Raw genomic sequence first — 27,154 nt, forward strand, 5'->3', positions numbered from 1 at the left:
ACACCATTGGAGTCTTTTTACACGTCTTTACCCTTAAGGCTTAAGCAACTTCCCTAAAGCAGCGCCAATGATCGGACATGGCTTTTGCTTGGATATATAAGTTACAAAGGATAAGCAATTAAGCTAACACCGCCCGAATACAAGTGAGTTTGCCAAATCAGTTGGAAAAGGAATTAAGAAGGAAATGGGAGCTAATGAAAGCAGGGAAAGCTCTAGAGAAGGTGAGAATGATGGTGGGCCGTCCAATGGAGCAGCTGCTGCCAGTGTTATTGCGGGAGTTGCTGCTGTGGCTTTGGGCATAGCTGGAGTTGTTTCGGCTCTTTCATCTTCAGGAGAGCAGAGGAAAACCATGAAAGCGCCTGGACGAAACCAGAAAATTTACCGGGATGACTTTGAGCGTGACCCTGCTTCCTATTTCAAGGATTTGCGCAAGTAAGATATCTGGGCATGTGGATCGGCCCCGCTGCCCGCATTGAGATGCAGTAGTTCGTGCCTCTTCTGTCAGTTCTTTGTTTATGTAACCCTAAACTAGCATTTTGCATTAATGCACTATCTCTATCTGTGTTCGTATGTAAAACTCTTATCAGTTTATCTATGTTTCTTATGACCATATATATATCATCTTGGATCATCTTTGTTGTGTTGATTTGTTTCCTGTCTATGCTTTATGTACGTATCTCCGTTTTGATCTTCTCTATCGATGCGGAAACGGAATTGTTATCACAAGTTAACCAGACTATTGGTAGAGGATAGTTGAACACTCGCAAGCTTAGTCAGGAGGGAAATCTTACCAAGTGACTAAGGAACGGACCACTGGAGACTCTTTACCCTGAATTCAAACTTGAGCAACTTCCCTAAAGCAGCACCAATGATCGGACATGGCCTCTATTTAACTTCTTTTCTTTCTTTTTTCTTTAAAATTTTGCGAGTTAATCATGGGTTCTCATGTTGTCCCTAACCAAGTAACCATATTTGTAGTTTCTCAAAAAAAAAAAACGTAACCATATTTGTGTTCACTCTAGATGATGTCCCTGTATAACTTTCTATGCCATCGTTCTTGATGGTCAGCGGATACAGTTTTGCCAGGGTTCCATCCCATCGTAATCACTGAATAATACATCGCTCCAATTTAGTGATTTCAGCATATTTGCCCCTGCTTCCAGATTAGGAGCATGGGATATGGTTAGCAAGATCCTCAAAGTACAGATTGAGAAGCCCACAAAATGGGAAGAATTTCTGGAGTTTTATTGATCCATCTCAGTGCAAAAAGGAGTACATGTATTAGTAAATCAAAATCCAGACAAAATTTGACCTCAACTGCCTCTCTCCAGCCAAAGACCGCCCCAATACAAGACCATACTCTTAACTTTTGAATAGATATCGTATGAGTGAGACCGAGCTCAAAACATTACTATGAACAAAAGTTACAAAACGCAAGAAGAAAGATTGGTCACCAGTCTTGCCTTTCTACGAACCTTGATTCCTTGAATGAGAAACACGAGGTAACGCACAAACCAACATAACAAGAACTGAGCTCATCTTCTTCTCTTCCCCCTGCCTTTTCCTAATTGCCCAGATTTCATAGCATGTTCTTGCTCTTGAAGGAAAAGTCGTGCTTTTCCATATTTCTCAGCTCTTTCTTCTTCCATCAAAGCCTTATCCCTCGATTTCACCTCCTGTAAGAAATAATTATCTTTTCGCAGTTCACGAACAGCACCTTTAGCTTCTTGTGTCAAACGCTTCTTCAACTTCTTTCTTTCAACTCGTTCACGATCTGGATCGTAGTCTCTGCCCTTGACAAAGCTGCAGGGAACAACAAAGCATCCAATGGTCAGCATAGTTATTCAGAGATAACTGTTAAACAAAATAGAAAGACACTTGAGGGAAAAGTTTTTTTTTTTTTTAAATTACTTCTCCTCAAATTTTGGATTGAGCATTTTGATAGCCACTGGCTTTTGCTTCCGCATCTGAAGTGGTTGCCGCTGCATGCAGTGTTTATCTGCTTTTGTCTTAATCAGCAGACCAACCTCTTTAAATTTTTCAGTTAATGCACTTGGCATATTTTCTTGTTCCGATAATTCAAGCACCAATGTTGAAATCGGCAAAAATATTTCGGGGAAAGAGCTGAACCCTTCGTAACAACTGACATATCCACGTAGAGTTTCAATCACAGTAACCAGCATACTGGACCTGAAAGTTTTAGATTAAACATAAAAAAATTGCACATGAAAATTCAAAACAAAAATAATATACCTGACCATATCCCTAGACCAAGTAACTGGGCATAAATTTTTATACAACACTACAGAATTGGCAGTCCTTTAGTTTATAATGCAATCATTAGATGGTGGCATCGATTAAAATGACGTGATTTGAGGGTTCATTTTATGAGCACCGCGTCTCAGCCTAATGCAACAAGTGGACGCTTATTGTCATAATGCATTACCGAGTACTGACAGACTCCAAACCTGAAATTATTGGAGGTGAAGAATGATGAGTCTTCTGGCAGGTCCATAATTGTGAGAAAATTAAGTGGATCAATCTGATCTATAGATTCATGTATGTGTAGAAGGGGTCTGGGTGCTTTTAATTCCATAAGATGATCGATCTGCCAAAATATAAAGAGTATGGTCAATGTACCTAGCAACCATTAATCCACAAGGCATTGTCTAATAAAACTAATTTGAAGCATGTTCTTACATCAGAAGCTTGATTACACTTTGGCTTTCTTTCTTTGGCCGCCATTAACAATGTTTGAAGAAATGTGACTGCTTCAGGACAGAACTTCTGAGATTGTTTAGTGATCTACAATTATAAAATTAACTAGTTAACTACCTGGTAAAATAATTACAGCAGAGGTAAGGAAACACAGAGACATGAAAAAGTTCAAAACAATAGAAAGTGACAGCTTTAGATTAATATTATTTTATTCACATAGTAGTCACTCAATCAGCTTGTATCACGTGTTCAAACATCAGGATTAGGAACATGTAAGAAAGACAAATGAGACTGCCCATGTGACACAAAATTATGTGAATTCAGCCTCACTTGAAGAACATCAGGTATTAGAAAAGAAAAAGATGTTATTGTAGATATACTTACAGAGAGAAGCAGAGAGCATAAGAATGAGCCAACTGCAACATCACGACCAGACAAGATGGGACAACGCGTCAGATATTCACACATCAAAAATATTGCTGGAGTCATGACCACATGACGAAAGTCTGAACATGGAAATATCAGGGACCAAAGCCTCAGGAGAAATAGTGTCTTTGAAGTAGGCCAACAACTCCTTTCTGCTTACACGAAACAAGAGTGAATGAGTTAGCATAGTTTAGCACAACCAAGTTCAAACTTTGTACAAAAAATAAAGATACCATTACATTGTTGATTACCTGGGTTCTTCACAGTCTCACAAAATCTTGTTCTAGTGCGCAGGATCCTCTCACGAGCACAGATTGAAGCAAAATATGGAGTCTCCATGCTCATTTCCATCAAGGGCTTTACCAACAAATTCAGTAACTCCAAATTCAGCGGTTTTTTATTTGCCAAGGTGGCAAAATATTGCAAAAGTAAACCATAAAATACCTGGAAAATGAAATGACTAAGAATGAGTATCATAATTCAATCCTTTTTGGAAAGACCAAGTTTCAATCTTTCTACCAAAATAGAAAATGAGATGCAATCTCAACAGATGAAGTATATCTCAAGTCACTTCACTTCTGCCTACAGAAGCTAAATTCAAGTCTGAGCTAATTAACTGGAAAGCAATACTGAATAACACATGTATCACACAAAAGGCAGTCAAAGATTCACTCAAACAACATAGAAGCAGCAAAAGTTCATACTTGCATTTTCTTCTTATTTTCTGCTGCAAGCTTGATTGCATTGCTTGCCCGGATTCGATGGATTATCAAGGCGATGTCAGCATTACAAAGATCATCCAATAATGCATTCAACTCTTCCATGCTTGTTGGAGCTTCAATTATGTAAGGGAGGTCTGACTCAGTTGAAGATTGTTTATTGGTTGGCAATTTTTTGTCGTCCAACGACTTACCATCACTTTTACTAGCTTGTACAGCATCATTTCTTTTCAACTTCTTAAGATCTCTTTGGTCCACCTCTTTTTGATAACCATCATCATCATTTCCGTGTTCGTCAGAGTCTTCTTCTTCATCATCTAAGTCTATTTCAAGATTATCATCATCACTCTGTTCCCATTCCTTATTCAATAGATCTTTTTCCCCTTCACAATCATCTTCATCAGATCCCTCAACACCACCGTTTTCAGAACCTTCTGAACCCTCAGAAGAATCAGAATCATCTCCTTCACTCTCAGACGCACTAGCATCTTTTCGTTCGAGAATCTCATCAACCCAACCCTTTTTAGCCCTTGGTTCTTCTTCAAGTGAGAAGGAATCACCAAGATCATCTCCAGATATGGATCTTGGCCTCTGGGTAGATGGTTTATCAGCATCCTCATTGTCATCATCACTATAGTCATCGGTGGGATGCATCCTTTTCTGTCTCTCTTCCTGAATTGTGAAACTTGTCAGAAATTTAGTAAACTAATTGATAAATAAACCAAATTGCAACTAAATATGGCTTCATTTAAAGTTTAATCATATAGCTTATTCATTTATGAATCTCTATAGCTCATTAGAACATCGATGACTTTTCTTAGTGCACCAATTTAAGCATACAGCACTTGCAAACATCAATTTAAAATTTAGCAATCCAGATTCTAATACCACTAATACATAGCTGCAAGACAAAGGGAATTTCGTGTTTGATGGGTCAAGCAATGGTAATATACTAATAACAAGCATCTACATAAAATTTGTATTCAAGCTCACGTATGTCTGAACGAGATACCTCCAATCGTTCGAGTTCCTCCCTCTCTTCTTGTGCTATCTCTTCAGGCGTCTTTGTCCTATTTGAGGGTTGAGCACGCCTTTCCATTGCCAATTCTCTTTCAAGTTTATCATAAGCGTCAGATTTCTCCTGACAAAAACAGGAAACCCAAGTCTCAATGTCATGCAAGTATTTTAATAACAGTTCACAAAGAGTAAAAAAAAAATTCTAAAAATAAAATAAACTTGAAATCTCTATTGAAAATAGCATACCTGCTCAGAAGTTCTAAAGATCTGAGTAGCAGAAACGTCATTCTTAATGCTCTTGTTTGTAAGAGCTTTCGAAGCAATTACAGAGGTAAATTTTTTGTCCAATTCTTCCATCAAATCTTTGTTTTCATCCTTCTCCTTCGACTTCTCAAACTGGGAATAGACGAGAAGAATGAGGAATCCATAACAGAAGAAAGAGAGTTAGGAAATTGATGTATCCACTATCACAAACCATTTCAATCACATATATAGAAGTAAGAATTCCCCACCTTATAATTTTTGGACTTCAAGATCATCTCAGCATATCTTTCCTTGTCACTTTTATGCCTCTGTTACAAAAAAAAACATGAGAAACCATCAACAATAGAACCCATCCACATTTTGATGGCACTAATATTTCTACCTGAAATCTACTAAAAACGAAAACTACTTTGCTGACAAATTAACCTAAAAATTTATTTCACTATAATGGAAACTTAGGTGAGATATCAAAACGAATCACACACATTTTCATTTCCATCACTTAGATCCTCGTCGTTATCATCAGACTTCAATTGATAACCTTCTGCAGAGTTGAAAAAAAAAAACAAGTAATGTTAATAGCATATATATATCATACTAATAACCAAACCATAAACAGCTTTGAAACCCCAGCTAGCCATCGCAAACTATCATCATATACAAAAAACAATCATCAAACTTATCCTTACTTTTCTTAGCTTCTCCCCCATCATCATCATCCTCAGGGGGCACATCATCCTCAAAATCATCCCTCTGAGACAATGCCCCTAGGCTCTGAAGCTCAAACTCCTCCTCTTCCCCGTCCGATAAGTTATACTTGCTTTTCTTGCTCTGCTTCACCTATCGAAAAATGCGCAACGAAATCAGCACCAATCAATTAAGATCAAACAATAAGCATCCACATGACCTGTAACTAACAAAATCAGAATCAAAACTCACTTGACGCTCGCGCTGCGTACGCCGAATGGCCTTATCAAACTCATCAAGCTCATCATTCTCCTCTCCAATACGCTTATCCAAGAACACCGAGGACTTACCGCTCTTCTCGTACTCCTTCAACAGCGTCTTCTTCCTCTGTTTCAACACAAAACCAGATCAAATTCAAAGCTCTTGGATGAAATGTAGGGATATGAAGAAGAGTAGTAGGAGTTACCTTTTCGATGGCCTCAGAGCGAGCGCGGCCGACACGGCGCTCTTCGCCTTTGCGCTTTTTTCCGAGGATGTCGAATTTCCGCCGGGACCAAATGGTCTCGAAGGGGTTGGGCTTCGGCGGCTGGGCCTTCATAGCGACAGCCTTGGGTCCTAGTTTACTTTTCTTCTTCTTCTTCGTGGTGGTGGTGGTGGTGGTGTCGTCGGAGCGAGTGAGCTTTGGTAATTTGCCGACGAAGGGGTTGGGTTGCTGGGAGTGGTGCTTCATGGCTGCGCTTTGCGTGCCGGACTTGGTCTTCGCCATGGCAAAATGGAGGTGGGTGGTGGTGGCCGTTGATACGGTTTATAGATGATGAAGAAAAGGGATTAGGGTTTTGCAGAGAGCTTTCATTTTTGGGAGTTGGGTCGGATCTTATTCGGGTTTGGTTTGAGCCCACCTCTCACTTTTAAATCCCACTTTTCAATACAGAAATTAGATGCAAGGAGGAAAAAAATTTCAATGTTCCCAAGAACTGTTAATGTCCGGTCATCTTCATTTGTTATATTTTGACATATAGATTTATTATACTAAAATATAATTTTATATATTTTTATTATTTATAAAATGACATTCATGACTATTGATGATTTTGAATTAGAATTTATGGTTTAAAGTTTAGGGTATAGGGTTTTAGAGTATATGGTTTAGGGTTTTAGAGTTTGAGGAAATAGAGTATAAGATGCATGGTTTTAGAAAGAAACTCAAAATAATCTTTGATAAAATATCTTAAATATGATTTTTTTAATTAAATCATAAGTGTTAAATGATGATTAAAATATAATACCACTAGGTATTAATACGTGGTTTTCGGAAAAATTGAAAAATTCCACCGAAGGGAGGTGGTACCTAAGTTTTTGATGATCCAAGAATTTGGCCCAACCTATTGAAAGTTTTTACAAGCACCTGTCAATAGTAACTAAAATATTAATAGTTATGAAGAAAAACTGTAAAAGATTAACTTGTCGTTATCAGTGAGTTGTGTTATATATCACTCAACTGATGAGAGTAGGTCACATTAAAAACCTAAAAACCTCACGAAATGTAAATGAATCGTGAGATGATATATTGTTGTGAAGTGGGGAGAATCAGAAGACAAGAAGTCGAAAACACTATTCTTTTTTCTTTTTCTTTTTTGATATAAGAAGAAGCAAACACTATATGACACTAATGTGTGTCCCAGAATTATATACTTAGGGTACAGGCTATGTGTTAGTGCCATATGCCATGTGCGATGTGCCTTTAAACATTGAACAACTAGGGTACAGCATCTAGGGAAGATCATAACCAAGGGGGTCCTATTGTCTATTAAAGCAAATAACAGTCACCACTGGCCTCAATAATGGCATGACATGAGTAACACTTTTCCCTTCACACCTTATAATTCACTGATGAATATGCTTTGTAATTTACACAACCAATTAGACTATCATACAGACACTTGATCATACATGTATTCCTGCTCGATTAGTGATACTTTTACTAAGCCAGGAGCCAGAAATCCTTCTGCCGCTTTGTAGTGATCAAGTACCCTCCGACCTTCTTGCTTTTCCTCCTCACAGCAATTGCCATGCAACTGGCATTCTGTATACAGTACTCCACCACCCCACCACCGCCACCCACGCGGCTGCTCCCCGCCCACATCATCAGCAGCCGCCACGTCGTAGACCTCTTCTTCTGCCCCAGAACCAGCAGTGCCACCCCTTGCTTTTTGGCCTCTTCCACTATTGTTGGTCCTTTCTCCTTTTTCCCTAATTCCACCACTGCAACCTCAGTTTGTACCTGTCACCAACACTAATCATCATCACAAATTCACAAAATAAAAGCAATGACATGAAGTTACTACTGCCTTTTTCCATGATACCATATATATAATCATCATTAATCACCTTGTAAAAATGATCTCAACATTGTGTATAGTGAATACACAAGACTAAACTGGAAATTATCATAAAGGCAAGGAGTTCTATATGCCAATTAAGGTACCCTACGTTATACATGTCAATGATGTCCTCAACCACCCCTTTAAGAAATTAGTAGTATTCTGATGAAAGAAGCTATATGCTGTTATACTCTGCATACAAAGATAGATATGGATTGCTTGCCCAGAAGAAATGTACATAAATTGCACAAGGAAAGAAGAACTGCACGTAGTTCATCTTTGCTTGAGGTGGTAAATAATAAGCTTTCAGGTCAAAGATGGTGTGCATGGTAACAAAATTTGAAACTGGTCCAAATTGCAGTTTATGAGCTCAATATACAGTTATACAAACCTCAGGTCTCTTCAACTGGCACATATTTCTCAGAGAATGAACAAGCTCATAAGCCCTTGGAGCTATAATATCCTCACCTTTAATAATAACAAATGATCAAATTCAACCACCAGTTTTCCAAACTCAAACAACATTAGGATACGAAAAATTAAACTTAATAAAATTTCTCAAACCTTGTTTTGAAGTTGAAGGTTTGGTCACATGTAGCAGTACAAGCTTGTCCTGGTTCTGAACAGTGTGAGAAAGTGCCCATTGCAAAGCTCCCTTGGCTTCAATGCTTGAATCAACCACAATCATGATCTTCCTGGCAAAGACCATCCCTGATTTTTTAGCACCATCTCCATCTTTAGCTTTCTGTTCTAGTCCACCATTAACACTACTCTCAACTGTCCCACCATTTTTAGTGATATCTGCAGCATGTGGTTTCGACTGTATAGGTGGAGAACGAATTCGAACATGAGGCCTAATCCTGTTCAGACAGAAACTTGGCAACTTCGTACCTATTTTCCCCATTTTCCCTCAGATAGAGATGACTACCTCAAGTGCGAGTGAGAGGTCCAGAAATTGTTATAAAGAGGAGGGTTGAAGAAGGTGTGCAAATTATTCTAGAGAAGGTTATATGGGCCAAGGCTAATTTGCTTTTCTTTCCATTCTTTCTTTGTTCTTTTTATTGAGGAGTAATCATGTTAGCTAGGGTCTTTGTTTCCTTTGTATTTCCTTCTTTTCTGCTTGTCATGAAGCTGTAGGGCCATTTCAGAACCAGCACTTCACTTCAGATAGTAATCTGGCATGTTAGTGCAATCAGTTTTGTTATATCTCATCACAACAAAAACAATCATATGCTTTCCTTTCTTGATGGCACCTAACTAACACTCTTCTTTTTGTAAATGTAGATTCTGATGAAATGCCTCATAGAAACCTCTCATAAGATGAGAAATCAGTGAACATCTAACAGTGTTCATCTTTTTTCATGATACTGATTGCAGTTTGGGACATTCTACATCAAGTTTGTATATGGATTTTGATATAACATATTCTAACTTGCAAACTATCCTAACATTTAAATTTCAGCTGCAGGGCCCTTGCTCCTTCTGATTGAGATTATATTAGAACATTTTTGTTCGGTTTTCGAATCAGTAATCCTAATTGTGCTGGCATCCTCTTAGGGCAATTATTAGTGCTATACAGTATACAGTATATGATTAAAATTTGCATCATGTAACTGATTGGATCTTTGCAAGGGCTCGATTAGCACTTATTTGTATGCATAAAGAAGTAGCTTCGCTCAAACGCAACCAAAGTCATCATTTCACCAAATATCAACTTAAGAACAGCAATCTAATTACTCATGCTAGGTGGTATATGTAAATGATTGACTGAAAAGCTCAAGTCTCAGCTGCAATTTCAATATGATGCGTAGTGATCAGGAGCAAATAGCTAGTTTATGTTACATTAGATTTGAATTTGCTTGTACAAATAGCACCGAATAGCACCGGCTTCTTACTCGCGTACTGTTCCATGTGCTTCTGAAATCAGAAGTTGGACTCCAGAATTTGCTGAAGACAGATAACAGAAAACTTTGATGCTTCTACTCGGAAACAATGTCATTAACTTTGAAGTTTGAACCACAATGGGACGTGCCAACCTCCGTTTTGACTTCCAATCTCTAAAAGCAATTCCAATTTGAGAAAGATAAAAAAAGGATGATTTACATGTCTTATGATAACAAATTACCCAATCAATCATGATGCTTATGTCCTTGCAGTATTATATGCCAAAAGGTTGCCACCAGGCCACAGCCCTACAAAGTAGTACATCTTATCAAACTTATTACAGAACTATATGTCCAAAACCGGTTAGCTCTAGAGTGCTCCTCTGTAAAATTGACGTGTAATGTATACTTATTCATCACATAAGTATTATCTCACTCAAATACCATACTATAATTGGTTTGTCGACTATCATAACCAATTCATTCCTCAAAAAGACTAACCTCAAATCCAAAAGTGCTTGTCTTCGGACCTTTGATCGCAAGTTTCATTTTGTACAAGGAGTTGGGTGTAATGGGGAGCCGTTCAAGCCCTGGAAGTCAATACAATCACCTGACTGGATCCTTGGAGAACTAGGTGATACAAAAGAAAAGAGAGAGAGAAATATTACGATTTTTCTTTTTGCATGTAAAATAGATGACACACTTAAAAAGCGGGCTTGCAAATTGACCCATTTATTAACAGGCTCCATACATGTTGTAAATGAGCCCAAAGGCCCATCTGAGTTGTCAATATATTCCCACTTCGTACCCTACTAGGAAAATGACAATAGAGAATCTAATCTCAAGAGGAAATCTATAAATACATGTTGTTGCCGCTCTGTTCTTCCATAGTTCTAGTGTGCCTTGTTTGTTTGGAATTTCGGATCTTGGTGATCAATTCACCATCCAAGTTCAAAAGTAAGTGATGGGTTCTGTTTGTTGTTGTGGTCATAAAAACGATCTCGACATTCTCGAGTATGATGAAGAAGAGGTGCCTGTGTCAACAAGACCACTGATAATGGGGAAAGTCGTCGGAGGACTTGGTCATGTCTACGCTTCCTCAGAAGAGGCTAAAGATGAAGGAGAGGGGCGAGATGGATTACAGCGATGGTGGAGCTGGAATTATTGTAACGGAAAGCCGAGCGCCGGGCGGCCCCGGCCTATACCAGAATCTTCTAACTAACTAGTACGTACCAGATAGAGTAGTTAGCCTATGCGTTTGTATTTGTCCACTAGGTTTAGTGATAGTTTTATACATCTTGAAGAAGTTTTCTTATATTGAAGAAAATAAAAGATCATCAGTTGCTGTGAGCATGCATACCAACGACGCTTAAAGGGTTGGTGTGGTTGTATCTAAGCCTTCATTAGTGAAACTATTGATTATAAAGATATAGTTGGTATGTAGTTTTTTTCACTTCTTACAAGTTGTTAGAATGATTTTTTGTAACACTTTCTTTGTAGAAACTCTATAATTATAAGGAATATGAAAGAAACTTCAAAATAAAATTTACAACGTGATGACTATATTGTCTCCGCATAAGCTGATTTTAGGCCTTGTTATTCTAGGCGTTTGATTACGTATATTCATTAATGTGTACTAATAATAAAACGAAATATGATGTCAATCACATCCTTCAATTTGTGAAAAGCAAAAGCTAACTGTAGATGATACGTACAGATTGAATGATCTCAATTAGACATGTAACTAGACAATTGAGACAAAATGTTAATCTCTGTCAGGAGATCTTGAGAGAATATTGCCTCTTCCTTCCTTGGACCCCAAAAGTAAATTAAATTGTAGGAGTCAAACCGGCATGGGAGTATCACACAACTCTCACCAACCCGATACATGTAGAACTAGAGCTCGAGCTCGGGATAACAAAGTAGGAAAAGGAAACAGACAGACCAGTGAGTAATTAAAAACGTTTTGGAGAATCCAAGTTTCAATATGACTAACATTGAAATTCGGTATGACCCTTAATTCTGGATTTCGCCGTAAATCCCTACGCAACTCGAGCAAGGATTCCCAAAAATGTTGAATTTTAATCGACTCTTTATATATTTTCCTTTCTATTTATTAAATTAATTAACAACGAAGTGCCTTCATTAGCTATTATCTATATCACTGCTACTCGATCTGTTTGCTTCTTCCGTTCTCTTTCTCATCGTTTAATAGTTCTGAGATTCTTGGTAGTCAAGAGGAGGTTATCGCAACCTGCTAAGGTTTCAATACCGTGCATGCATTATCGGATTCGGTATGTTTCCTAAAATCTAGCTTATTCTAATTTCAATTATTTTCAGAGCTTTTATCGGTCTGGGACTCTCGAATTTGGACTAGTTTTTTTTAGTCTTCGGACTTTTTTGCTCCAACTATGATCAATCATGTTTATGATTACATAATTTAGATGCGATTTTGATAATTGATTATTATAGCTAGAATGGTTTTCCTCAAAGAGAGACTAGCTTCTTTCTCATGTTACATTACTTTTTTTCGTCGACGATCTGTGCAGGGTGTGACTGAAAATACAAATTGGAGCTAGTAAAAATTGAAGCGAAGTCTTTATGGGTTGTTTTTGTTCTTGCTTTGATGTGACTGATACTTTGGATACCACGGAGGATGATAACAATACCAACGATGGTAACCGGATCATCCCTAACATATACAACAAGGTACCTATATTATAGAATTCCGTTACTTTCACCTTTTTCAATCTATATATTGTTCCTCTTGTTAAGTGTGATCAACTATATCGAGTGTGTGATAACCATAACCAAGTTGTGATTCAGCAGATTGCGTCCGGGAACGAGGTAGCACCTAATGCTGCTATTATGGAACTTGTAAATACAGAATGTAAGACTAGCAGGGATACTGGCCCTTTGCTTATCGAAAAGGAGATAGGAAGACACCGTTTCTTGTATCCTTCGTCCATAGAAGAAGAAGAATGCCCTACATGTCTTGAAGGTCAGGATTGCTCTAACTTTTAAGAATTATTGTACACACACACACACACACTATTTAAGCTTATATGTAGTGCTCTTGTTTTACATTCCCATTCACACGAGAATGAATACTATGATCGATTTGCATTGCGAACGTCCAGTCATTACGGACACACATTAACTTGATTTTCTAACTTTGCTGCTGATATATGCTGACGCTCCTTAAATCTGCTGCAGAATACACACCTGAAAATCCAAAGATAACGACAAAATGTACTCACCATTTCCACCTTGCTTGTATATATGAATGGCTGGAGATAAACCAAACTTGTCCAGTTTGCAGCCAGGTAACCAACTTCTCTAGCTAACTTCATACTGTTTTGGCTGAAAATGGTGGGGTATTGGTTTGTAACAGAATAGTAGTACTTGGTCTTGAACTTGACCAACTTCAAATTGGTTTTGTAGGTGATGTCATTTAATGATCTCTGAGAATCAGAGATCACAAAACCGCAACGGCTAGCCCGCAAATAGAGCAGCAGTACATAAACGCGGAAGAGGATATTTGCCTAGCAATCAAAATTCTGAGGATTGAGAAGGCTTTTGAATGATCTGTAAGATATTGTTTCATTAAGTTCTTCAGAAAGAGTGCAGCTGTAATTTCTAGGCTTATAATGATTTTCCAATCGAAATCATACACCAATTATATTTGATTTCATTTTCCAGTTCGCTTGTAACTGATTTCTTTTCGCTACCTAGTCTTTCTTTCATGATGGTCACTTTTGTGCATACTTAAATAAACCTAAAGGCTTTGTCTAACAAGTTGTAACGACCCCAAAATTTCGAGTATAAAAACTCAAAATTTCAAAGTCGTTAAACACCAAACAATCTCGATGAAATCGAAATCATTTAAAATGCCACAGCGGATCATCTCTGAGTTCAAAATACAACTCAGTCAAACCGATTATTACAACCAAATTATAATTCAACATTATAACAAATGGAAATGTATAATCCTCACAACAACCTCACAAGATAGTCACACAAAATCCTCACATAAGCTGGAGATAAATAACTTCAAGTCCTCTTAGTGGTCCGTCAATTCCCGCTAATCCCCACCTGCGGAGTTATCCACTACACCATCGAATTGGTGCACCGGGATTGTAAACACAAACCCGGTAAGCTTTACAGCTCGTATGAGTAAAATGAAAATATATAACTCGCATATCAATATATACGAAAATTCACAAATCAAACAAATATAAATGCACTCATGAGTCAATGGACGGCCCATCTGGTTGTCCCAAAGAAATATGAAATAAAACGCTCATGAGAAATTAAGTAACCCTTCTGGTTACCCAAATGCATTTATATTACGGGTACCAAGAACGCTGGTACACATCTGTTACCCCTCTCGTAATACACCGCCGACGTTGGATAGCCACCCGCTACCCAACATCCAAAACAATCTGAGTACCCATGAGCAGATAACCACCCGTTACCTCACATGCAGTACTAAGGCAGACATACTAGAACTCTAACTGTATCGTAACTTTCGCCCGGCCAAAGGCTAGGTTCCGACTTGCCAAACACGTACAATAATCTCACATCATATTGTACTAATCACGTCCGAAGACAAATCAACATTTTAACAATCTCAATGTTAAAAATCACGTACAATAATCTCACATCATATTGTACCAAAAATCATGTCCGAAGACAAATCAACATTTTAACAATCTCAATGTTAAAATCACGTACAATAATCTCACATCATATTGTACCAAAAATCATGTCCGAAGACAAATCAACATTTTAACAAACTCAATGTTAAAATCACGTACAATAATCTCACATCATATTGTACAAATCAAAATCACATGCTCGATATTTAAATCTCGTCATCGAAATGACATAAATCACGATAAAATCATAACAGTATATTATATAGCAAACTATATATATATGTACATATTTACCATTTATACAATATATATATAATCCATTATATCGTATACATGTCATATTTCATAAACACGTCCGAAGACAAAAACTCGTCCGAAGATAAAACATTTTAACAAACTCATGTTAAAACCACGTACAATAATCACACCTCATATTGTACAAAAATCACATCACATGCTCAACATTTAATTCTCGTCATTCGAAATGACCAATTCCAATGAATTCATAACAGTATATAATATAGCAAATTATATATATATATATATATATGTACTTATTACCATTTATACGATATATACGTAATCCACTATATTGTATACGTGTCGTAATTCAATATTAAAAACTCTTGCAAAAATCTTGGAATCACCGCAAGGGTAGATTCGTAAATAAGTGAGATTTTACTCACCTTTTTTCCTGCGTGCAACTTCCACGACCCTGAAAGTAATTTCCTCACTCGTTTCTTCAGTCACCTAATAGCACGATAAATGCTTAGAAAATGATACTTAAAATATCAGGTGACGAGTTCAGCACAACTAAATGTTGTTCATAAAACATTGTTCACGGAACACTGTTCATGTTTACTAATCACTGTTTTTACTAAATCACTGTTCACAGTTAATGTTTTTACCAAAACACTGTTCAAAGTTACTGTTGTTACCTTGACACTGTTCACATTTACTGTTACATATCACTATTCACAGTACTGTTACAGAGCACTATTCATGTAGAGTTACTATTCACAGTTACTATTCATTCGGCGTTACTGTTCACCGCCCGCCACTAATCATCACCAAATTTCACCACCACAACCTAAACAACATTTCCAACAACTTCCTAGTTGACACCAAGGTCTAAATCCGAGTCTAAACAGTCCAAACAACGAAGAACATGAAATCGGCACTATTCACAAACCCTAGAAATTGAAATTTTGATTCGGATACTTACACTTCGATTTGGCTCGATTCCTTTTGTGGGAATGTTGCTGGGACTGAGACAAGCAAAACCCCCCAAGAATCTTGAGCCATGGTGGCCGGAGGAGGCGGCGCTGCCACAGCAGTAACTTCCGGCGGTTGCTACACCGTGTGTGGTTGTCGCCGGAGTGCAAGGCGTAGCCCAAAAGATGGAGCTCGTCGAGCCCGTCAGTTTGATAGGTGGCACGACACGAGGCGACGTCGGATGGTGGAGAAATCGGCCGGAGAAGGTTTTTGGGTCGGGTGAACAGTACCCCGATCTGATTTTTAGAAAAAATCTGATTTTCTGATTTTTAATCTCCTCTCCTTCCTTTTATACTATTTCCAAAATCGGAAACGAACTTCCGACGTTAATAACTTTTGCATCCAACGTCCGATTCGAACGCTTGACGTGTCCACGAATTCGTATCGATGAGCTCTACGACTTTCGTGAAGGAAGTTTTTGCAACCGAGCGACGGAATAAAAGTCGATCTATACGTTGCGGTAATGTTACGTTTTCTAATTAAACGATCCGAGAACGTTTCCGTTTTTGTTTTGAAATGTCGCAAACCTCCAATTGTCGTCTTGAATTAATTTCACAAGTTTAACACTTAAAAAATACTCGACATTTAGTTTCTAAAAATTCGGGTTATTACACAAGTAATCGTGAAGTTAATAGAGAAGTCGATCACAAAACAATTTCCTGAAAGTTACTGCCCAATTGATATGTATGCAGAAATTTGTCTAACTTTAAGTGCAGTTTCCATCAAATTCATTACAAGATATGTTTTTTTAGAATCGACGATTGAGTCATATATTAATTTATGAACGTAACATAAACATAAAACACCCTTTAAGGATTCGAAACAATGAAACCATGCTAGCCAAATAAGAATCTCATATAACTTTATGCTACCAAACCATCAATGAGATAGCACAAATGAACCAGAAACCAAGTATCCAAAACAAACCAAATGCGAGTCTACTCACTTATTTCCCGCTAGGGCCATCCTGTTCAGAGGAGGTAACCTAGCAAGATATGACCAGTCCTACACCGCGGGGGACTCCTCCCCAATGACCCTGGAATCACTGGAGTCACTGTCATTGCCTTGCACAACAACCGAGCTAGCTCTAGTTTCTTCTGGTATAACATCGACAACCAAAGAACATTGATACTTCTTCTTCGTTGATCTCTTTGCCTTCTGGGACCCCTCAAGAGCTTCACCCTCCTTCATCACCTTAGGCTTATTAGTAAAGCATTTAGGACAGCCTGGCCTCCTCTTCTCCAACCCCTTCTTAGCTGGGGAAACCACCAAGCTCTACCATTCACCATAGGTAAAAAAAAGATTAGCATCAAATGAAAACATCAAAGGGAATGAAGCAAACTTCACCACTTGCACCTCGCTTGGAACCCAACAATGCCACTGAAGCAAACTTCTCCACATGGCTCAGCTCCTCCACCGGCAGTGTTACTACCTTTGGTAGCTTCAGTGCTTTCGGTTGAGGAAAAATATGAGCCAGTTGTGCTAGTGTACTAACTCTGCCGCCGACATTCCTAGCAGAAGAAAGACAATTGTCTGCCAGAGGACGATGTCGCAGGATCACCAGTGCCGCCGCCACTCAAAGACAGACTAGCCCCTCCAAACAGGTTAATTCTCGACCCAATAGACCATTGCAGAACAAGAGAGGTACAACCCAGGTTAGGATTAACCTTCCATTTACCCTTACCTTCATTTAAGCCGACACTCACCACTCCTCAACTCGACATCGGCGCACCGCACAAAACCTGAGGCTCCAACAGATTGGGAGGCCCTCCACAACCTTATTCTAAGTGCTCCAAGAGGCCACACACTTGGCAGAAACCCACAACTCTCATATACTTGTAAGACAAGGTGGCCGAAACCTTATCTGGCCCAAACTCAAACACTATCGGCGGATAAGCCTCCTTAAAAGGATCAACAACAGGATGTCGAAGACGGAGCTTCGCACCAGGACCTCGTTTAATCCCTAGCCGGTCAGTCTCCTCGATCACCCCCAAAGTGGATTCGACGAGTTCAATGGCCTCAATCGTGAAAAGTTTGGGTGGAAGCCCTAAAAGTTCCACTAAGACCATGAACGAATCGTAAGGCACCAAATGCACGTCCGCCAGGCCGTCATACGGCGCTAAGATAAACAGAGAACGACCATAAAACCATGGTCTGCCAAAAAGATGCTGCTTTCGATTTGCTTCCCTGGAGAACTACAACACAAACCGATCACGACTACCCTCATCTCCCAGATCGATGAACGTGCCCATGACAGAATTTGGTTTCGACCGGCGACGTTTGTTGGAGGGAAGCCATCCATCTGTAAAAACGGCAGGCGAGAGAGCTGCTGCACCTGCAACAGAAACAAACGAAGTCCACCCACCCTCACAGATGGCCAATGCGGCGGCAACCTCGTTAGACATAGAGAATGCTTGAGAGGGAAGGGATGATGCAAAGCTGCTGTGTTTTTGAAACACTAGAGGAAACCCTAGAGAGAAAACGGGGAGCGGCTACTCTTTCAGGCGGCAACCTCGTTAGACATGGAGAATGCTTGAGGGAAGGGATGATGCAAAGCTGCTGTGTTTTCGAAACACTAGAGGAAACCCTAGAAAGAAAACGAGGAGCGGCTACTCTTTTCTTAAGAAAAATTCTTACTTGTCCACATAAGATACTCTAAAATACATAATATATTTAATTAATTAGCATTCTCAAGGCTAAAGAACTGTCGCAAAACATCAAATATCATGATCATCAATATATATCATAAATCAACCTCTCACCATTCCACCAATTAGGCTTATATGTATATCAGCCTATTATATAGATCCAGAATATAATACATTAACCTCATGCTACTAGTGCACTTAGCAATTAAAAACATTACTTGGTGATGATACTCATAAAGCAAAGCATCCAAGGTGGCATGATTACAAAGATGGCTCCAGAGTAAGGTCAAGCTGGTTCCTCCTCACTTGAAGAAACTGATCATTTTGCTGAGTGCCCCTGCATATATCATAACCATACACCTTATTATTAGTAAGGTCCATGAATTTTAATATTTAAAAACGAGGAGCGATAATAGGAGTTAATTCCTCCTATGATACCTAAAGTATGGCTACTTAGACAATTTAGTACCTGATGTATGAAAACGGACAATTTGGTACCTAGAGTTCTCATTTGTAAGCCATTTTGGTACCTCTATCAATTTTAATCATATTTTTAGGGTTATTTTCGTCATTCTAGCCCTAAACTCATTAAATTCACATTTTTCTTCATTTCTTCCTATAATTGTGGCCTCTTTAGAGATAATTAAATTAATATATCTATTTCATTTAACATATACTTTGCATATATTAAAAATAATTTTTATTCTTAATATACTTATTGTATCCGAATTATTTTTTGCAAAGGAAATAAATTGTCTTTATGCAATTGTAATTTTTTATTAAAATATATTTTTTAAATTACTTATAATTAAAATTAATTTAGATTGATAGCTACATTATGAAAAATTATATACGTAAATCATCACAGATACTAAGAGGATGAGTTATCAAATTTTTAGTGATAATTTAGAGGCAATTTGAAGATATTATGAAAAAATGAAGTAAAATAGAGATAAGATGACGAAAATAACCATGAAAATATGGTCAAAATTGACATAAATACCAAAATGGCCTAAATTTGAGAACTTTAGGTACCAAATTGTCCGTTTTCATACATCAGGTACCAAATTGTCCAAGTAGCCAAACATCAGGTACCATAGGAGGAATTTACCCGCAATAATAGTATATTACCCCATGTTCAAACATGGAAGTGGAGCCGTTGCTAGCAGGTTAAGGCCATGGTTTTGTTGTTGCTGCTGCTGCTCCCGATTATGAACCTCTCGAGCTTCCGCTGCATTCTTCTCTTTCTCCTTAATCTGGATAATATGTTGATTAATTTTAAGATTTAAACCTAATGAAAAGAAGAGCAGTGCATAAAAATGTACACATTAATTAGAAAATACTTTATTAGCATGTATATATATATAGTAAAAATAACCTTCTTTGAAAGCAGGTTGTTTTGCTCCTGCATTGCCTTCTCCTGTCAAAGTGACGAGCATAAAGAAAGTTAGTGAACAGATTATGAGACTGCAAAAATTTAATTAAATGACTACACACATATACACCTACGTACGTATACAACTTACTACAGTAAAGTGAAAGTGCCCTAGCTCTCTTTTTCATTGTCAAAGAAAACAAAATTCTAGTGAAATTGACTTAATTATATGAATCGAATCTCTTAAGCTGCTAGTTACAATAATTAAATTTCCACAAAACAAAAAATTCCTTAATGCTGAGTTTAGTAGTGAATATACAAAATGCAGACCTTTCTCTGAAGCTCAGAGATTGACTCATGCATGAGTTGGTTCTGCATAACATAAAAAAGTATTAGTACTAAAATCAAACTAACTAAAGGTGGTCTGCAACCAAGTCAGCTAGCATACTTTTCTTGATCGAATTTGCTTAAGAGCAGTGTCTAGCTGTTGCTCCAAACTTTGAATCTCTTTGAGACTCAATGAATCCAGATCTTCACCCAAATAGTGCCTGCAGACAGATTGGTTTAAGCAGATAAATACAATGAATTATTAATTCAGGACTGGAAAGCTGTAGTTGGTGGCAAGTTATTCAAGAGTAGTAAATTAACCGCATGCATATACCTAAGGTTTCTTTGCAGAAGCTCAACCTTCACCTTCAGCCTAGCGTGTTCAAAGGTCCAGTTACCCTGCGTTAATTATCAAGTGATCTGACTAGTTTAGCAAAGAATACAGTAAGACCTCAGTATTGCTTTCACAAAATGGCAGATACCTGTGATTCAAAATCAGGTTCGACTAGCTGTCTCTCCGCATACGAGTACCTCTCATAGCGTTCAAGTATATTCTCCATGCTGCACAACCATTTCGAAGTATGACCATATATTTAACAAGTACTTGAGTAATATATGCGAGAAAGAAAACTAATATCCAGTGCCTCTGTACTTAACCGCATTAAGGAGTGACTAGATTCTTAACAGTTTCGTGAAAGCATTTATAGAGCGTGATACATAATACAAAGAAGAAGTCAACCGTGTTAATCAATGGCGGATCTAAGGCTCAAAAACTAGGTGAGCGGAAAATATTTAGCTATGTTGTACGTTCTATTTAGAAGAAAAAAAAAGTTTCTACGATTAGAAGTGAAAATAGAAAACCAGAAAATAAAACAAAAATATTGTTGCAACAATAATAACAAATAATATGCAAATAGGGAGCAAATTCCAAGTCGGATGTGACTGAGCCTATTTCTCTACCCAATAATAACAGTTTCCATATTTCCTTTTTTCTCCTCTTCTCAAATATATATAAATTATAAGAGTCTGTAAAACATCCTGAGCTATATTTTACCCAGCAGAGGGAACAAACCTTCAGCAAGAATATAAATCTTTGCCCAGCAGACGCTGGGCTTGCATCCTCTTAGACCCGCCTCTTGTGTTAATTTGATTGGTCATTGAACATACAGGAGTATATATATGTTCCAGACTATATGAATATATGGGTAAGTCAAATTAATTTATCAGGAACACTCATATCTTGATCAAAGATTGGCAAACATATTTAATTGATAATGAAACTCAAGGCCTGGGGTTATATTCTAATTAAGGCATTACTGGCTATGATTAGGATAAGTGTACGTATCCGTATAATCAAAATGCAGACTTTGAAATATATGCGGGAATATACTAAAGTTTTAATGACATGTCAGGCAAATTAATAGTCTATGACTGTAAATATATTAGTATAACGAATATACTCAACTGAACCATACCGCGGCTCTAGGGTTTTCTCTCTAGTATCTCTCCCCCGCGTTTCTATACCTAGGGTTAGGGTTTCTTCAAAAAATCCAACTGTTGTGCGGCGTCTTTCTATGGCTGCTCAGCTTGTTTCCATGACTGCTCGCCTAGCCTCCAAACTATCCCTTGAACACCATGATGAGCCTGTGGATCTCGGCGACTTATGTTGCCCGGATACGGGATTTGTTGCTCCTCGATTCTACCTGGTTGGTAGACTTAGTACATCTAACACTGTGCCCTTCGATTTTGTTTGAGCTGCAATGAGATCCATGTGAAGAGTCTTTGTTCATGTTGAAGTATCAGAGAGAGCAGATCCCTACTTATTTTTCTTCACGTCTAAACGGGATTTTCTTCGAGTTAAGAAGGGATGGCCATGGAGTTTTCAATGTGCCATGATTGGGATCAACGATTATGATGGCTATTCTGATATCAACGATGTTCCTCTCGACTTTGTGTGGATTTAGATTGAGATCTAGCACCTGCCGACAACGCTATAAACAATGTTAAACAGCGACAATCGTGGCTTGTGTACCAACTGTACCGATACTGTCCCAACTTAGCCACCTCACAGGAGTTGGGTTTTAATCACAAAAGGCCTCGGTACAATTGGTTATTATCCACCCACTTATAAGCTTTATTTTCTTTGTCACTTCTTAGATGTGGGATGTTTCCTCTCCAACACGCCCCCTCACGTGCAACCTAATTTTTAGGTCTGCACGTGACAGATTAACATCCCACATACTGAGATGAAAGAAACTAAGGTCCAGTAACTAACGACACTTAGTAGTCATCCAATCGGAAATCCTCCGATGGCATGACAACGTGACACCCAACTCGGGCCCACGAAAGATTGGAGGCGCGACTGCAGAGGGACCCGCTCTGATACCATGTTAAACAGCGACAAACGTGGCTCGTGGACCAACTGTACCGATACTGTCCCAACTTAGCCACCTCACAGGTGTTGGGTTTTAATCACAAAAGGCCTCGGTAAAATTGATTATTATCCACCCACTTATAAGCTTTATTTTCTTTGTCACTTCTTATGTGTGTGATCTCTCCTCTCCAACAAACAACACCGACTGCTCGGTTTGTTGGTGAAACAATTGGGATGGTGTTGCAGGTCAATGAGTCGAGGTACAATAGAGGCCTAGTTGGGGTTCGGCTGATTCTCTCTCTCAACAATCCAGTGCGGCTTCGCCTCTGTGTGTCACCAAATCATGTCGTCACTGTGCTCTACAAGTATGAAAGATTGGTTGGCCGCTACCATGGTTGTAGAAGTCCATGTCCTCTCGGCTTGGGAAACGAGGAAGCTTTTGAGGCTACTCCATCAGCTCTTCCAGCTAGGGATAATTTGCCTCCACCAATTATCTTCAAAGGTAACGCTCCGGCAACCCTCACTGCCCCTAAACCCTAAGTTCCCTAGGTTGCCTGTTTTATTCCCTGTGGAGAGCAGGTCAGTGCAAATTCGACAAGTGGCCAAGTTTCCATCACCTTTGAAAATCACTGCTCTCCGTCGCAATCAATGTTCTAAAAATCGCCGTCTATGTGCCCGAAGACCCCTGGCCGCCGTGATTTTGGGCTAAACGGCGGTGTTAGGCGACTGGCCGATTTTTGCCTGCCTAGGCGGCTGGGCGGCTAAGTTTTTTTTTTTTTAAGTTTTAGATTTTATGTTTGATTCGGATACAAAAGAAGTACTTGAATGATATGGAAAAGAAGATTTTGATGACCTCCGGGGGATTATGCTTGCAAAAATGCATTCCTGTTATTTGAATTGTTTTTCTTATTTTCCAAAGGGTTGGTGAATTGTGTTTCTTATTATTGATTTTACTAAGTTCATTGTTGTTGAATTGTATTTCTTTTTTTCCTAAGAGACTAAGATCATTAGATCAATATTGTTGAACATTTCTAAGAATTAAGGATTAAGGATTAAGAACATATGTATTTTCAATATTCTAGACATTATATATATTTTTACATTAATTTCATGGATTATATTCTTATTTTAATTATATTTATATAATTATTTGTTATTAAAAATTTAAAATATATACAAAAATACAAATCCGATTAATCCTCTGGGCGCTAGTTTTCAGCTGTCCGCCCAATTAACGCCTAGCGTTTTTTATAACCTTGATCGCAATAGAGAGGAGGATGGGGAAGATTCCGGCAAAAGATCCAAGCATTCTCTGGAGGTCGTGTCATTTGAGCTCGAACCAAAAGCCTTAGGGTTTTTCATGGGGTAGATGGGGCTTTATGTATTCTAAATAAGTCTCCTAAGTAGCCAGGGAGATCTAGGGGAAGCAGGAACAAGAAGACTTTGAGGCGTTTTGGAAACTTTTTGATGTAGTGAGTAATAGCTCCGGTTGATACTTATTCGATTCAAATTAGGTACCAGGTCTTATATCTTTTTTCAGCCTACTCAAGTCCAAACCATTAGGACCCCTTAGAGGTTCTAACCAGGGGGCACGCAGATCCCAGAAACGCATAGAGGGTGGTACAACTGAACAAGTGCTTGATACGCCGCCGGCAGCAGTGGCACCAGACGGTGGAGCATCGGAGATGGGTTCTACACTTGGCATGAGCTCGAAACTTGGGGAAACATCGAAGGTCGACGGAGAGTAGTCCCTTTGTATGGGGACGACCCCTCCAGTTTAAGAAGGTTTCACTTGTTTATGTGTTGGTTGAAAGGTGCACCGCTGGGTCTAAGGCCTTTTAGTTTCGTTTTCAAGTCCTCCCTTTTAATTTGAAGGTTAATTTTTATCGTATTGCTTTTCGTTTTTTCGTTTAGTTGGACATTTGCTTAGTTATTTTGGTTTTCCCTTTTCATAGTTTGATAGTTAATATTGAATTTGTTTTTGTATCGGAGCATACTCCTGACTGACCTAGTAATGTTTATTCGTGATTGGCTTAGGTCAAATGAAGTTATTCATTTTCTAAAAAAAAAGTTTATGACTGCAAATCCAAATTTCTTACCAAGACTTATTTGAGTTTTAATTATTGTGGGCTACAGAAGTAAATTACGTAGAGAAAATGAGACTTCGGCATAGATTTATCGAGAAAACATCAATAGGCTAGCTACTGAATTACATGTTAGTAGGGAATAGAGGAAAACTAACTATGGAAGCAGCTAAGAACCAAATAACATAAGTTAGTGTAGTACTCTTAATTCTTTAGAATTTTTTTTCTCAGAAACATATTACAGAATTACAGAAATTACAAAGATCAGGAAACAAAATCTTTCATCTAATTTTTTCTACAGGAATAGCAATTTTTTTGTTTGTTTAACTTTAGACTGCTGCACTCTCTTCTCTCAACGACATGTGTGATGATGGAATATTCCATCTAGGTCTTTTACGTACCCTGCTTCCAATCCTCAAAAATTGTTCCGGTGTTCTGTTTTTCTTTGCTAATATTTATAATATGGTATAGAATCATTTTCCAAGGTTAATGTTTCAATTTTTTAATAGCAGTAAAACATGTACAAATTACAAATTAGTAGATTTATCATAGCTAGGAAGCTGCGACCCAAATCCAGGCCATATATGACCAAGTGTCCCAAAACCAGATGTAAGTACTCATAAATCTCACATATATATAAATTTCATTCAGTTGTCAAAAAAAAAATTCATTCTAGGTCATTAATACTTCTCTTTAAGCAGCTGGAGTCCTACTCTATATCAAATTAAGTAATAAGTACTCTTGACACTAATTTCCCTGCTAGCTTGCATCCACATGAATTTTTTTACAGCTTTAATAAGAACTTGGCCTTATTAATCAGTGTTTTTTTTTTTTTTTTTACAACAAGAACTTCTTCTACTTGCATGATATCCACCAAGCAAGCTTGGATAAAAATGACAGATAAGAAGAAAAAATAAACTGAATAATTAGCAGAAGGAGAAGAAGTAGAGGAAGAAGAAGAAGAAGGTGGCTAGCTAGGTTATATATGAGAGATCGAGGTTAGAGTACCATGAATCAGTTGCGTATTCAAAGAGCTTCCCTTTGTTAGAGAAGACAATCAAAGCAACCTGAGCATCGCACAAGACAGAGATCTCATGCGCCTTCTTCAGCAACCCAGTTCTTCGTTTCGAAAAAGTGACCTGCCTGTTGATCTTGTTCTCTATCCTCTTCAGCTGAACCCTACCCCTTCCCATATTAAAAGCTACCGACCTAGCTTCTTCCTGAATCAGAAACTTTCGATATTTCTGATCTATACCCAAACAGAGTCAAGCCCCAGAAAAAAGAAAGACAACCCGAAACTGGAAATTTAAGCAAAAAGGAGTGAGGAAAATTTAATGGGTCGTTTCTTCTTCTAGCTTAGCCATATCTGAGTCGTTTGTCTGTGGAAAAAAGTCATGTACAGAATGTATGTATGGAAAAGGAAATTGGGGAATTTAGGATTAAAAGTGGTTTCAGAGGGGTAAGGTGGTTTTGCGGGAAATGAAATACCGGTGTGGCTTTTTAAGGATGCGTTGTCGACTTCTGATTCGCCGCAAGTACTATGTGGTTGTTTCCCTGTGATTTTGACAAGTCGCAAAGTCGCAAATTGGTACGGATGACTATTGCTGTGCACGTCGACGTCGGACAGTAAAAAGTAATCTTTACAGTAAGTTTTTAGTTGGGTGGTTGTTAGAGCTTGGTTCTTCATCTTGTACTACTATTCCAAGGATAGATTCGAAAGTACGAGTAGTAAATCCTAGAGAGAGGATGAGGTTCCCCATTCTGAAGGGTAGAGTTTGAATTTCACCATGTCCTCAAGTTCAAAAGAAAGTAAAAGAAATTTCGGATTGATCTTGGTATATCAAAGGCTTCCGAGTCCAGCCACCAAGGTATTGCATCCCCTATTTTGTTCACTTTGTCAACTTTGGTAATTATATTTTTATTATTGTAAAATAACTCAGTAATTTTTTTCCCAAAGGGATGCATCACTCATATGCGCAATCTACATGAACGTAAAGTTTATTCTAAATATTCATGACTGAGATCGTAAGTTAGAAACTATGGTCACTTGCAAGTACGAGATATTTGATTAGAAGATTTTTTTTCTTTAAAAAAATATATATATATTTCTTGAATTAGGTACCATACATTTCCCATACTTGGTGAGTAACTTATCCTATAAAACCTCCTGTGTGGAAGCATGACTTCCAAGCGAAAGACTGGCCTACGTCTTGAAGACTTGGACCCTCCAACCCAAAATTAGAAACTCAGATATACTGAATTCACATAATATTATCTCTTCAGGAATATAGCCGCTCAGCTATACAGAATTCACA

The 27,154-nt window shown here is 38.2% G+C and overlaps 3 protein-coding genes across 3 annotated transcripts; all 3 read right to left on the reverse strand.

The window, feature by feature from the left end:
• Positions 1-1,226: 1,226 nt before the first annotated feature.
• LOC126790198 (uncharacterized) lies at positions 1,227-6,678 on the reverse strand. Its single transcript, XM_050516354.1, has 14 exons — positions 6,298-6,678; positions 6,084-6,218; positions 5,834-5,984; positions 5,630-5,688; positions 5,393-5,452; positions 5,127-5,276; positions 4,876-5,004; positions 3,849-4,535; positions 3,396-3,588; positions 3,103-3,296; positions 2,701-2,805; positions 2,469-2,608; positions 1,912-2,190; positions 1,227-1,803 (listed from the first exon to the last, which is right to left on the reverse strand). Exons 1-14 carry the CDS (start codon positions 6,595-6,597, stop codon positions 1,536-1,538), a joined length of 2,850 nt encoding a protein of 949 aa, XP_050372311.1. The 5' UTR covers positions 6,598-6,678; the 3' UTR covers positions 1,227-1,535.
• A 964-nt stretch (positions 6,679-7,642) lies between these two features.
• Positions 7,643-9,265, reverse strand: LOC126791543 (uncharacterized). Its single transcript, XM_050518003.1, has 3 exons — positions 8,777-9,265; positions 8,604-8,680; positions 7,643-8,112 (listed from the first exon to the last, which is right to left on the reverse strand). Exons 1-3 carry the CDS (start codon positions 9,114-9,116, stop codon positions 7,813-7,815), a joined length of 717 nt encoding a protein of 238 aa, XP_050373960.1. The 5' UTR covers positions 9,117-9,265; the 3' UTR covers positions 7,643-7,812.
• Positions 9,266-18,872: 9,607 nt separating this feature from the next.
• LOC126790084 (truncated transcription factor CAULIFLOWER A-like) lies at positions 18,873-26,253 on the reverse strand. Its single transcript, XM_050516217.1, has 8 exons — positions 25,848-26,253; positions 20,864-20,942; positions 20,716-20,780; positions 20,503-20,602; positions 20,385-20,426; positions 20,058-20,099; positions 19,811-19,935; positions 18,873-19,016 (listed from the first exon to the last, which is right to left on the reverse strand). The coding sequence occupies exons 1-8, from the start codon at positions 26,030-26,032 to the stop codon at positions 18,941-18,943; spliced, it is 714 nt and encodes a 237-aa protein (XP_050372174.1). The 5' UTR covers positions 26,033-26,253; the 3' UTR covers positions 18,873-18,940.
• Positions 26,254-27,154: the final 901 nt, after the last annotated feature.

The sequence above is a fragment of the Argentina anserina genome, chromosome 4 (genome assembly GCF_933775445.1).
Source record: "Argentina anserina chromosome 4, drPotAnse1.1, whole genome shotgun sequence".
Lineage (NCBI taxonomy): Eukaryota > Viridiplantae > Streptophyta > Magnoliopsida > Rosales > Rosaceae > Argentina > Argentina anserina.

Coding starts and splice junctions, on each gene's coding strand:
- LOC126791543 (XM_050518003.1), bottom strand. CDS start 9,116: ATGGGGAAAATAGGTACGAAGTTGCCAAGTTTCTGTCTGAACAGGATT. Junction 8,681..8,776: donor ACCTTCAACTTCAAAACAAG/GTTTGAGAAATT, acceptor TTATTATTAAAG/GTGAGGATATTATAGCTCCA. Junction 8,113..8,603: donor GCCAGTTGAAGAGACCTGAG/GTTTGTATAACT, acceptor TGTTGGTGACAG/GTACAAACTGAGGTTGCAGT.
- LOC126790198 (XM_050516354.1), bottom strand. CDS start 6,597: ATGGCGAAGACCAAGTCCGGCACGCAAAGCGCAGCCATGAAGCACCAC. Junction 5,005..5,126: donor TCTTTAGAACTTCTGAGCAG/GTATGCTATTTT, acceptor TGTTTTTGTCAG/GAGAAATCTGACGCTTATGA. Junction 1,804..1,911: donor AATCCAAAATTTGAGGAGAA/GTAATTTAAAAA, acceptor TGTTCCCTGCAG/CTTTGTCAAGGGCAGAGACT.
- LOC126790084 (XM_050516217.1), bottom strand. CDS start 26,032: ATGGGAAGGGGTAGGGTTCAGCTGAAGAGGATAGAGAACAAGATCAAC. Junction 20,100..20,384: donor TCTCTGAGCTTCAGAGAAAG/GTCTGCATTTTG, acceptor TCACTTTGACAG/GAGAAGGCAATGCAGGAGCA. Junction 19,017..19,810: donor CTTCCATGTTTGAACATGGG/GTAATATACTAT, acceptor TGATATATGCAG/GGGCACTCAGCAAAATGATC.